This window comes from Eurypyga helias, unplaced genomic scaffold (assembly GCF_000690775.1).
Source record: "Eurypyga helias isolate BGI_N326 unplaced genomic scaffold, ASM69077v1 scaffold33876, whole genome shotgun sequence".
In the NCBI taxonomy this organism is placed as follows: domain Eukaryota; kingdom Metazoa; phylum Chordata; class Aves; order Eurypygiformes; family Eurypygidae; genus Eurypyga; species Eurypyga helias.
In genome coordinates this window covers 52,977-65,464 of record NW_010257805.1, presented here as the reverse complement: position 1 = coordinate 65,464, position 12,488 = coordinate 52,977, and the positions used below count along the sequence as shown (strand labels likewise).

Below are 12,488 nucleotides of genomic sequence, written 5' to 3'. Positions count from 1 at the left end.
AAATGAACTCTCATGGAGGAGGTGACGGGACCCCAGAGGAGTGGCTGCATGGTGGCTGAAACATGGGTTGTTCTCAGTTCAGCCTCAGTATCATGGCCCTCCAGCCAAAAGCCCCTCAAAAGTGGGGCCTCCCGGGCAGATTCTCTCCCAGGGCGCTAAGCCACCACATTCCTTGCATTTTTGGGAGCTGCAGTGTTGGGATGTGTACCTGGTGTCTCAGCACTTCTGCCACGAAACCCAAGACCTTTAAGGGAGGTTGATGTGTGGGGTTTGCAGCATCTCCCCAGAAAGCCAGGGAACAGGAGAAGGGGCAACTCCAATGCCTCTGATTAAAATACACCAGCCTGAATGTGAGCAAAAACCACGTGAGCAAAACCCAGCCGGCAAGGAAGGATTAGACATGCCCGAATAGGTGATTTTTTAAAAATCTCTAATTACAGGGGTTCCTTGCTCAGGCTTTGAACATGTTTGCCTCTGCCCTGCTGACTGGGTCAGCCCCCCCGTCTTTAAGCTCAACTCCTCTGCATGGAGCTTGCTCTTGGCGGAGCGGTGCCCTTAAGCATCACACACTTTGGGAGGGAATTAGAAATAATTGCAGCGGTTCTTTATGGTGTTTACAAGGCAAACAGCAGAAAGCTAAGGAAATGTCAGGGCCCAAACACAGTTACGTAGATAGGCTCTCCCGGGGCTGGCTGCAGCAGAAATAGTGAATATTGGCTGGTGCCCTGCCTGCTCAGGTCTTTTAATGCCTGCATCCTCCTGTCCGCCCTTTCCCCCCTGCCAAGGTGCGAGCGACACATCCTGACTGCTCCGTCGTCCTCTATTTCCGAGAGCAAGAAGCTGATTGTCTGGAGATTATCAGGAGTGAAAGCCAAACGCCAGCTCCACCCCGGTCCCCCAGGCAGCAAGGTGAGTGCGAGCTGCCCGCTGCGCACAGGGCTCCTCTCCTCGGGAGGAGGGGAGGATTTGCCAAGGGGGTCTTTGGAGGATGATCCATAGTAGGGGGGTTGCAGAGCACACGTGGATGCAGAAGAGCAGGTATTTTCAGGAAAATGGAGAGTAGCGCCGAGGTGAAGTCTCAGAAGCTTCCCTGGAGAGCCAAAACTGATGCTGCAGAGAGAGAGGGAGGCTGAGATTTCAGCCGGGCAGTACGGGTGGGCTGAGGGATGCAAACAAGCGCAGGGGCTGGGTCCCTCCCCGTTTACGGCAGATGGAAATAAAACAACAGCATGGTCCGTGCCCCAGGCAGAGCCCTGAGCCCCGCTCCTGATGCTCCAGGACCGGGCAGGGCTGTGGGCATGGGTGACGCAGAGCCTCAGCCATCAGCACGTGTCGCACAGCGCGTGTCACCACTTCATGCCTTCTTGCCTTTCTAAATCAGTTAGCTTGAATGCTGAACATGTTTTGAGCTACTTAATTTTTACATATCTGGAACTTTATTAACTAATAGAAAAACAGTTTCAAAGTGCACGGTTTTTCCTTTTTTTTTTTTTTAATTGCATTTCAATTTCCATCCAAAAGTAGCTTGGCTCAAATTCTGGGTAAAAATTATCACCTAGTGAATAAGAAATGCGTCATTCAATGGGTTTCATCTAATACAAATGTAAAAATTCAGCATCTCAATAAATGCATGTTAAGGTGCATAATTGCTTAAGTAACTGTGCAAAGATATAACGTATCATCCAGCTTAGCAGAGAAAAGCCAAGCTGATTGGAAAAGGTCCATTTTGCAGCCCAGATCATGCCAGCCACGGGGAAGGAATCTCAGTGTAGGAAAATAACCAAGAAGCATGAATGCATAATTAAAATCGGTATTTAATCCCAGGTTTCCTGCTTGACCACTGCCTGCACTGCCTACCCAAACTGATTTTATCCCTTTCCCCTTGTTAGCTTGTGCGTGGGGAATGTCCGACTGAGAACGGGACACAGAGTGACGTTGGAGGGAAGGCTCAGATGCCATGGACATGGTGGTAATACAGCATGAAGGAGCAGTACAGGGACCTCAGAGTTCAGCATTCTGCTGGGGAACCTGACGTAGGGCCCCAAAACTGCTTAGAGAACCCATTTGGAATGCTTTCACTCCCAGGTCTGCTCCGGTGCTTGCAGCACTTCCTGCTTTGAAAGAGTTGGGAAGAAATAACCTGCCCCTGAGGCTCCAACGACTCTTTTGGAGGTGTCCAGACACCAGTTAGGGCAGCAAGAAATGGGGAGGCAGACCTGGCAGGCCTGCGTATAGTTAACCAGTTGAAATGCTGAGCAGGAACTTCCCATCAAACTTGCATTTTGAGGGAAGAAATGCTCTTTTCAGCCACGTGAGGGAGGATATCACAAGGATAATGTTTCAGCCCTCCGCTGGGAAGACTGGAATAAAGCAGGTTTGGGTCAATCCAAACCAAACACCTCAGGCTGCCGGGCTACATGGGCTGGGATCCCGGGGACAGGGGACCATGTGAGGATGTGGTGGCCCCTGAGGACCAACAACGTGGGGACACTGGAGGCACAGCTCCTGCCCACGAGGTTTGTGATGAGACAAGCTGCCAGTTCCTTTGCTTATGTTTTTTGGCCTTCACCCCCAGAAATTGCCTCCATCACCTCTTCTCTATGGGACAGCAGTTCCAATTTCACACAGCTCTAAGAAATGTGATTTTTTTTAGATGCTACAGCAGCCCTGGATTTGGGAAACAAAGTAGGGGAGGGGACATGGACACTTAAACCTTTTCTCCCCATCCGAATGGAGGGGTGACTTTATTCCCTAGGAATGCACTGCAGAGCTGCGTGAATCCCAGCTCTATCCCTGTGCCATGGGCTCCTCCTCTGGCTCCTGGCCAGGTGTTCCCACAGCACTCACCATGCTCGAAGAGCCTGGCCATGCTGTAAGAGATGCACTTACACAGCAGGCCAGCCTTGCCATGCAAACACATCCAGGTATTCTGCTCAGACCCCAAGAAATGAAGCAGCTGCTCTCAGCGAGGGTCCCAATGGCTGTGCTCAGCTCACCTGTCCTCCACAGCAAAAATGAAGCTGTACCGTGGCATTGTAATGACAGCCCTGCAAACCCCCCTGAGCCTGGCCAGATACCTACAGACCGCTTTGCTGAAATGAGAAAAAACTAATTAGACCTGTCTGAGTCCATATTCCCTGGCTGGGAATAGATGTAGCTCCAGGTTAATAATGTATATCTACAAGGTTAATAATGTACATGTGCAAGGAGGAGAGATGTCCTGGAAGTGTGATGTCTATGTCTCATCCCAGTCTGCTGCAGCACTAATTCTTCAAGGCCCTGCATCTGCTCGGTTGTGCTTGTTTCCAAGGCAATTGGACAGTTGTTTAAAGACAAACTTAGTGCTAGAGAGGGAAGCAAAACATGTTTAAGTTAATTTCTCTCCAACAAGTCTTGCAGTGCTTTCTCCCATACTCTTTTGGGCTGGAGAGATGTCCAAGCTGAGCTGGGTGCAGAAATCACAGCTGCTGTGTGCAGAAATCTAGCACAAACCTGTGTTGCTTTAGATACCAGCATGAAAGTCCCAGCCTTTCCCACACACTCATCTCCCTGGCTCTCCCCTGGGCCTGATGTAGCCCCAGGAAATACCAGGTCCCATCTCACTGCAGGGCTAAAAGGAGATCTGTGTTGGGGGAGGTTGTTCCCAGAACTGGAGCCGGGATGCTCCAAATTCCTGAGGAGGTACGGCATGGCCCCGTAGATGGGTAGATCGGGTGACGGCTGGAGCCCTTGGCTCTCCCATTACAGCCGTGCAGCCGTGCTGGCTGTGGGCTGTGCGTGGAGACCGGGGGCTGTGTGAGTCACCCTCCAGCATGTCCCTTCCCAGTAGCACTAACCATCCCGTCCGTCTCCAGGCTGCCTGACTGAGTGGGATGGAGTGAGCTGCTGGCCGGCCGTGCCTGTTGGCCAGTCCCGAGCTGTCACCTGCCCCGACATCCTCCACGTCTTCAAGAAGTCCAAAGGTGCAGTGTTCTGAATCCGGCCCGCACCACTCATCCCCTGGGATGGAGGGCTGAGATGTACCTACCTGCCTGGGATCCTTGTGCTACCGCAGCCCTTCCCCTCTGGTCCCACAGCTCCTGCCCCATCCAAAAGCTTTGCATATATTGCCATCCAAGCAGGGGACAAGCAGGGTGCTGCCACACCAGGGTAGTCCCCAAGGTCTTTCATCACCAGTACCAAGCAGAAGGAAATCACCCCCTGCGGGTAGCGCTGTTGGGGACCTCATCCTCCAGCTGGGTGACACTAGGACAGTCCCCCAACTACTTGGTGCCCTCCCTCCCCCATCTGCACACCAGCCTTATGCTCCTGACCTGCTCGGCGCCACTCCAAGCCAAGCAGATGAAAAATGCAGTGTAAGGCCATGATGATTAAAAGGCTGGGTGCTCTCCCAGGGTGAGCACTGCTGCTGGGGAAGCCACCGCCTCCATCCATCTTGGAAGCAGCGGAGTGTGAAGGAACACACCCGACCAGCCTCCGTGGCACCCGAGCGCTTCCTTGCCTGGGTGTAGTTGAAAAGGTGATGGAGGATTGGTAAATGCTTGCTCTTTTGGGCAGGAATAGCTCAGGAGAGGCTTGATGAAGCCCCCAAAGAGTGAAAAAGCTCCTCTTTTTGCCTTAATTCCCTCCCACCATGTGATTCATGCTTGCTTTCACATCCTGCCCTGAGATGACCTGGCACCCCCAGGCACAGCACTGGAGGGCAGAGATGTGATCTGGATGGGAGGGAGGGGGCAGCCAGGCCATTCGGGTACCATGCTGCTGTCATGGCTGGAATGTTGGAGCTGGGATTGAGGCTCCATCCGGGCAGCAGGGTGCCATCCCCAGACTGGACATTTTGGGGTGCTGAGGCAGAGGCGATGCCTGTGGCTCTCATGAGATCTCTTTTGTTGCTGCAGCGCTGATCTGGAGGAACTGCACTGAGTCAGGATGGAGTTTCCCCAGCCTCCCCTACTACAGAGCCTGCCAGCTGGAGGCCATTGGCAGCAATAACGACACAGAGGCCAAGGCAAGTGGGTCCCCAGGGGCTGTGGCGCACCCTCCCTAGCACCACTCTACTCCACCTTGATCCATGCCGTTGCACAATGCAGCATGAGGAAGCTCTTGGGGATCTCCTGTTGGCCGTGCCCTTGTTGCTGGGTGTCTGGCGGGAGCTGAGCTTGGCTGGGCACAAGCCCAGCCTGGGCAAGAGCTGGGCCATCACCCTGACACATCCCTGCCCATCTCCAACCAGCACCTCCCAGCCCATGCTGCCTCACTCCACAGGTGCTTTCCCTTCCAGAAAGGCTACTTTGTCACCATGAAGGTACTTTACACCTGCGGCTACTCCACATCCCTGGCAGCCCTGTTCCTGGCCATCGGCATCTTCTCCTGCTTCAGGTAGGGCTCAGCGCTGGTGGCTCCGTGCGCTGCAGCTGGAGGAAAACAGGGTCAGTTGGGAGCAGGGGGTGGCTGCTCTCAGTGTCTCTCCTTCCAGAGCAGCCAGGCTCCATCCCTGCCAACACGAATAACCAGGGAGACATGAGACAAGCTGCAGGATTGTCCTTTCCTGCTTACAAATAGACTTTAAACCTTCAGGTTGCCCTTTCAAGCTTTGTTTTTGCAGACCTTGCCGTGCTGCAGAAGGATGCTCTGGAGGTGGCTGGAGGATGTTGCCCAGCACATCTCATCCCTGGGCAGCAGCTTCAAGCACAGGACAATCTTATCCTTCATGATTTCAGAGCAGGAAGACCTTCTCCAGGACTTTGTGCTTGACCACCACCAACACACATTCCCCTGGGCTGGGGTCCAGCCAGGGAAGCAGCTCCCAAGGGAGAAGCTTCTCTACCCATCTGCTCTCCCTGGGAATAGCATGTCTCTTCCTCCCACAGGAAGCTTCATTGCACCAGGAACTCCATCCACATCCACTTCTTCACCTCCTTCATACTGCGTGGGGCTGCCGTATTCATCAAGGATGCCATCCTCTTCTCAGATGAGTCCGTTGACCACTGCACCATGTCGACGGTAAGGTGCTGAGCCCTGGCAGGTTGCAGGAACAGGCACCACGTGCTGATCTGGATGGGTCTAGCTGCAGTTCCAGGGGATTTAGCACTGCAGAGGGGAAAGAGAGAGGCTGTGAAGCTGGAGAGGAAAGGCTGGCAGTGCATCTCTGTGGCTGCACTGGAAGGCCAGCACACGTCTTCTGGAGTGGGTGGATGGTGAAGCTGTCCATTCCCTGTGCCCCTAGGACAGGGTCTGATGCTAGTCAGCACTCCTGAGCCCTTCCCCTCCTCATCTTCACAGGTGAATTGCAAAGCCGCCATCACCTTCTTCCAGTACTCGGTGTTGGCCAACTTCTACTGGCTGCTGGTAGAGGGCATGTACCTGCAGACCCTGTTGCTGCTCACCTTCACCTCCGACAAGAGGTACATCTGGTGGTACATCCTCATTGGCTGGGGTGAGTGTGGGGCCCTGGCACATCAACCCCCCTTCAGTGAGGTCGCATTGACACACACCGGGGTAGGCACCATTTTTGGGGATTGCCTGCACTTGCTGCTCTGAGATTCGCTTGGCCAAAGGTCCACAGGCACAATGCTCCCCATGGCTCCTCTTGGCATGTGCCTTAGTCCCAGCATCTTTCTGCATGGCCTTGTGCTCATGGGGCACTCACCTGCTCCTGCCAGCCCCTGGAGCTGGTCGGGCAGCATGGCCTGGTCCTTGCCCTCATGGCATGTGTGCAAAACACTTGCTAATGCTGACCGAAGAGCCTTTGCAGCAGCATCTGTACGTGGTCAGGACAGGACAGACACTTTTTTTTTCTTCCTACATCCATCTGGGGCTGGAAATGCCCATCCCGGGTGCCCAGGTTAGATGTAAGAGCACATGGAGGGGCAGGAGGGTGGCTGGGAGGTGACACACAGACAGGCACATCACCTTCAGTGGGCACTATCCCTTTTTAAAACCTGGAGAAGGGGAAAAGGCAGTCACCCTCCTGTCACCTCCAGAGTCCCAGACCTGACTCAGGCATGTGTTCTGGGGACAAGGGATGGCAGGGAGATACGTGGGCTCCCCAGAGCCCTGGGGTGACTTTACATCCCTGCCTGGGCCCTGTCCTTGCAGGTGTCCCCATGCTGACAGTCTGCGTGTGGGTGGTCACCAGGCTGCAGTACGACAACCACGGGTAAGAGCAGACCCAGTCTTCTTCTCCAGGCCAGCTTGGCTATGTGTCCCTCTTGCAAGTCCAAGGGGACAAACCTGTTGCATGGGAGGCTCAGGGGGAGACAACTGGGGCAGCACTGTATTTTAAAGCCATTTCTGTTTTCTGGTGGGGCCCATGCTACTGTGGGGCCCTCTTGCAAATGGAGCAGGGGACGGGGGGCAAGGCAAGACTTGGGCTAAAAGGGTGCAGGTGGGTGGCACAGCCATTTCTCCTCTCTTATAGGTGCTGGGATGACTATACCAGCCAGTACTGGTGGGTCATCAAGGCTCCCATCCTCCTCGCCATATTTGTGAGTATGTCCCCTGAGCATCCCAGCCCCAGAGCCAGGGGTCCCATATGGACAGGGGGACCCAACCAGGGGTTTGTGCAGAGCCTGAAACATGGCTTCCCATGGCAGGTGAACTTCCTCATCTTCCTCAATGTCACCAGAATGTTGGCACAGAAGATCCGGTCTCCAGACATCAGCAAAAACTACAAGCAGCAGTACATGTAAGAGCTAGTTTGGGCAAGGGGGTGCTCCCCTCACCCCAGTTTCTGAGGGACCTGGGGCCGCAGGAATCCTTCTCTGGAGGAGCACAGAGAAGGACCATCTTTGGACCTCCAACACCTGCCTTTCATGGGAAACCTACTTTGGGTTGAGACCAAGCTCATGGAAAGGGCTTATCTCATGGGGCAGCAGGACTGTCACCTGCACACAGGCTCACACCACCACTCTCCACAGGAGGCTGACAAAGTCCACACTGCTCCTCATCCCTCTTTTTGGAGTGCACTACGTGGTGTTCGCGCTATTCCCTGAGCACATCGGTGTGGATGCCCGTTTGTACTTTGAGCTGGTCCTCGGCTCCTACCAGGTACAGAGTGGGAGAGATGGGTAGGCAAAGTTGCCATGCAGCCATCCCGTCCCATCCCAAGATCACACCAGGAGCCCCTGGGATGTGCTGCTGGGGCTTTGCACTCTTCTGGGAGAGGACTGTGTCCCAGGCACACCTCTAACACCAGAGACGAAGCACAGGGGTTGTGGTCCAGTGAATAACTTGCACTGATTCCCTGCTGCCTGTGGGATGGGGTCAGAAGTGGGGGATGATGCTAAATGCAGGCAGCAGCTGAGCATGGAGGGTTCAGCCCCTTTTTGTGGGTGAAACTTGCCTTTTCTGTCCTTTTCAGGGGTTCCTGGTGTCTCTGCTGTACTGCTTCCTGAATGGGGAGGTGAGTGTCCCCCCCCAGCACCAACCCCTTGGCACCACAGCCACACATGTGGGCCCACAGACACCCCAAGGGTGCACCCTGATGAGCACGGCATGTGGACAACCATGCATGTGTGCACATGCAGACATGCACAGAGCTCCCCACCCTCTTGCACCCCAAATCCTTGGCAAGCCTTGAGTGCAGCTCCTGCCCCTCCATTGGGTGCTGGCAGGCGCCCCTGGGGGTCAGCACCGGTCCATGGTGTCGGTCTAGGTCCAGGCTGAGATCAAGAGGAACTGGGGCAAGTGGCAGTCATCCATGGAGAGCAATGTCTTCAACCTGGCCACCCAGGACTTCACAGCGTGATGAGGATGGCGTTCAGAGGGACATACCTTCCCGAGGGCAGTGGTGTTGGTGCAGTTCCACAGCTACGGTCCCAGAAACACAATTAAGAGCATTTTGTAGGTTCTGGTCTGGCATCCTTAGAGGGTAACATGAATGGCTGTTGGGAAAGGCTCTGCCTAGTCAGGTGCTGGCAGTTCTTGTGGGTCCATGAGGTTGTCTCACCTGCCCAAAGCTCTCAGCAGTTTGGTCAGTGGTTTAGGCAAAGGGAAGAGAGCTTCTCCACCTTTGCTGCCCCAGGACTGGGTAGGGAACATCATTTCACAAAGGACATCTGGCATTTTTCATTTGGCACTGGAATGAAAACTCAAGTGGCCCCAACCTGAGGGGTTTTTCCTCTCCTTCCTTACTTTACAAAAGGATTTCCCTTATGGGAAGATGCCTGGACAACATCCTCCAGGAGCCATTCTGGAGTTGGGAGAAGCAAATACAGAGACAAAAAAAAAAACTAACAGCCCTCTCCATAAGGACCCTGATAGTCTCAGGACTCAGATTCTCCCCTGATTTCCAAAACATTTCCCTTTCTCCCATGCCTGTAGCTTCAGCTGCTCTCAGTGCCAGGGAAGATGGTCCATCACCCTTGCCATGCCAGCTTGGAGGGGCTCTGCAGCTGTCTCAGGTGCTTTGCACCAGAGGGATGGGGTGGTTTGCAAGCAGTGGGGCTCACCCATCTTCAATGGGACTCATTTGCCTGGGACTAGTGAGGTGTTTACCAATAAAATCTTGTTCTGAAATCCAGCATCACTTTTCAGAGGTTTGCTTTGCTCTACAAACCCAAATAACTTGGTACCAGGCTTGATAAAGGGTGGAAATCCTGCCAACCTCTGTAACACCTGGAAATATTCCCCGGGGAGAAATACCTGCTTTTTCTCTGCCTGGTGAAGCAACCAAGCTCTGGGCATGGCCGTGGAGAGGAGGTGGAGGAAGAAGGTAAAGAAGACCTTAAGATGGTGAATCACAGGCTGTCCCAGAGGTGGTGGGCTGCCGTGTCTCCTCCGGGTCAGAGCTGCCACCACCGTGCCACAGCCCCATTCACCACCATGAGCATCCTTCGCCCTCCCTGGGCTGAGCTCCTGCCTTGGCAAATGCTGTCTCTGGGAGTGAGAAAGGTCTCAAATGCCCTTTCCCCAAATCTCCTGGCCTCCCTCGTGTTCCCGAGACCTGCGCCACCCGATCTCAGCAGAGCTTCTCACACTTCCTGAGCTGTAATTTCTCCATGTAGCCACATGTCCTTCCTTAAATAAAACCCCCTTGTTGGCCCTTTTCCAGACTGCAAGATCTCCAGAGGTCTCATCTGGTCTCACATAGAGGAGTTGAGAGGGAAACAGAGGCCCAGACTTGATTTGAGGTGAGATGGAAGATTAGCTTCATTAAACAACCCCCTGGGGCAGCCACATCCTGCATCTCCAGCCAGGAAACCTCCAGAGGAGCACAGCAGCTGTCAGAGAAATGCCCGTCTGCAGCCACAAAGAGACCACAGGTGAATAAACGTCTCCCTCCATCATTAGCGAGGAAGATGCTGTTTCGGCAAGGATGCGAGGCGGACAGCAAGAGCAGATTGGACCAGGGCTCAGGATGCTCAGTGGGGATGCCGTGGTTGCTACAAAGCTTTGATAAACACCAGGTTTTGCATGGATTGTCAGTTCCAAATTGGTCTTCCTGGGTGCTAAACCTGTACCCCAAATGACCCATGGGGGTTTGCTGAGCATTGACCCCCTGTCCTCCCCAGTGCACAGCAGAGCCTGCAAGGGCAGGAGCCCACCGGGGGTGCAGGAGGGTTGACGTGCTACCACCGCAGGGGCTTTGTATCACCTTCAGTCTGCAGGAAAGGTTTGCAAAGGCGTTTGCTCTATCTCTAGCATGGACCATGCCCTACAGCCACATGTTTGGGGCAGCCAAGCCCAGGCACAGCAGATCCAGGTCTTATTCCCTTCGCCCCTACAGCATGGCCCAAGATACCCACTGCCCACCCTTCCCTGGTGGTCCCTTGTGCTCCCCTGAGGCAGAGTGGTGTCCTGGAGAAGGGGGTCTTTGTCTGGGGCCGGTGGGTGGCACTGCAGCCCTGCCATGCACCACAGTCACTGTCACTGGATCCAGGGTGTTAGCCCTGGAGTGCCAGTGTCCCTGCACAAACCACCCTGGACACAGGCTCAGCCGGTGTGGAGCGACCCCAGCATGTCCCAGGGGCTGTCGGCTGCTGGTCCAGAAAGCCAGCACCCAAAAGACTCTTTCCAGGGCCCTGAGAGCACTCAGGGAGTAAGGTAAGGGGCCATGTTGCTTTGGGGGAGTGGGAACCCAGCCCCACATGTGTCCCAAGGCTTCAGCAAGAGCTAAGCCCCCTCTGGGTCCCCCTCTGCAGCTCTGGCCAGGTGAGGGATAATCAGCGACGGGGATGGGAATAAGGCTCAGGGCTGGGAGAGCTGCGCCTTTCCCTGTTGCTTCTTTCACTGCCTGCATTCCCTGCTCTTCTGGGGGCTGCCAGCCCACCCTGCTTTGGTGCCAAGGATGCCCTGAAATGCCTGTGTTTGCTCCCGCTCCTGCATCCCTGCTCTGAGATGTGTCCGGCCCTGTGGCTCAGGGACTTCATCCTGCAAATACCCCTTCCCTGTGCTCTGGCTCACTGGCACAGCTTGTTTCCACCCTGCCCTGTGCCGGCAGCTCTGCATCTGCCCAGCTCCTGCCTGTGAAGAGATCAGACAGACCCTGGCCCCACGGAGACCCCACGGATGCAGCCATCCATGCAGCAGGACAGGGGTCTGTATATGCTCAGCACCGGCAACTTCAGGGGAAGGTGCTAGCCAAGGGACCTCAAACACTCCAGGGTCCCACACGCTGTGCCCAGCATTGCCCTTACCCCACCCTGTCACCCCAAGGGCGTGGGTTTCACACCCAAATTGGTGTTGCATGTACCCCTGGGCACCACAAGCTAGTTTTGCAGACAGAGCTGTGTCCTCATGCTTGCCCAGATGCCCCAGCTTCCAGAAGGGCAGAAGCCACATCCTGGGGTTTCCACCCCTGTGTACCTCACCCCAGGGTTGCTCTAGGCTATATGCAGCTTGCACAGGCTTCCCGGCGGTGACAAAGCTGGGTTTGGGGCAGCTGATGGGACCCACCCGGCATCCCCTGAACTTCCTGCTGTGGTCAATGGAGCAAGTGGAAAGTCCCCACTGCCACAGCGGGAGGACGTCCTTATCCCTGCCCTCCTCACTGGCCAAAGCCACCAACTCCCAGACATACGGGGGATGCTCGTTGCACACGGGTACAGGCTGTTGCTTTGCTGTTGAGCTCCTGACGAGTCCCAATGCTCTCTGCCCTGTGCCGGTTTTAGCGATCCCCTGGGAGCTAACGTGGGGCTTTTCGCTCCCTCCTTCCCTTGGCTTTAGCTGCTCTGAGCCCAAGTCATCAAAAAGGATCCTGGTAATGGATTTTAATTGAAGAAATCAAAGTTATGCTTCCCAAAGCACATCTTGAGTATCTCCCATGCCGAGCTGATCCTTTGTCCCATGCTGCGCAACCTCTCCCTGAGGAGCTAAACTGAGTGTCCTGCACTGCTGTATTTACACAGTCTTGAACAGAAAAGGAAAATTATTGAGCAAAAAGCAGAACTGAGCCAAGGAACTTCATTTCCCAGCTCCCTGGGTGCTCAGGTTTGCAGTCTTGGTCCTATTTTTATTGGTCACGTGGGACGCTGGCAAGCACAGGG

The 12,488-nt window shown here is 54.7% G+C and overlaps 1 protein-coding gene across 1 annotated transcript; it reads left to right on the top strand.

Annotated features, from left to right (window-relative positions):
- Positions 1–737: 737 nt before the first annotated feature.
- LOC104511521 (vasoactive intestinal polypeptide receptor 1-like) lies at positions 738–8,791 on the top strand (the record flags this gene model as incomplete). Its single annotated transcript, XM_010154174.1, is given in 13 exon segments — positions 738–769; positions 772–909; positions 3,855–3,962; positions 4,899–5,008; positions 5,282–5,379; positions 5,871–6,003; positions 6,283–6,436; positions 7,099–7,159; positions 7,421–7,487; positions 7,596–7,687; positions 7,920–8,049; positions 8,363–8,404; positions 8,657–8,791. Coding segments are annotated over 13 exon segments (1,258 nt in total), but the record flags the coding sequence as incomplete, so codon positions are not given.
- Between the last annotated feature and the right edge of the window lie 3,697 nt (positions 8,792–12,488).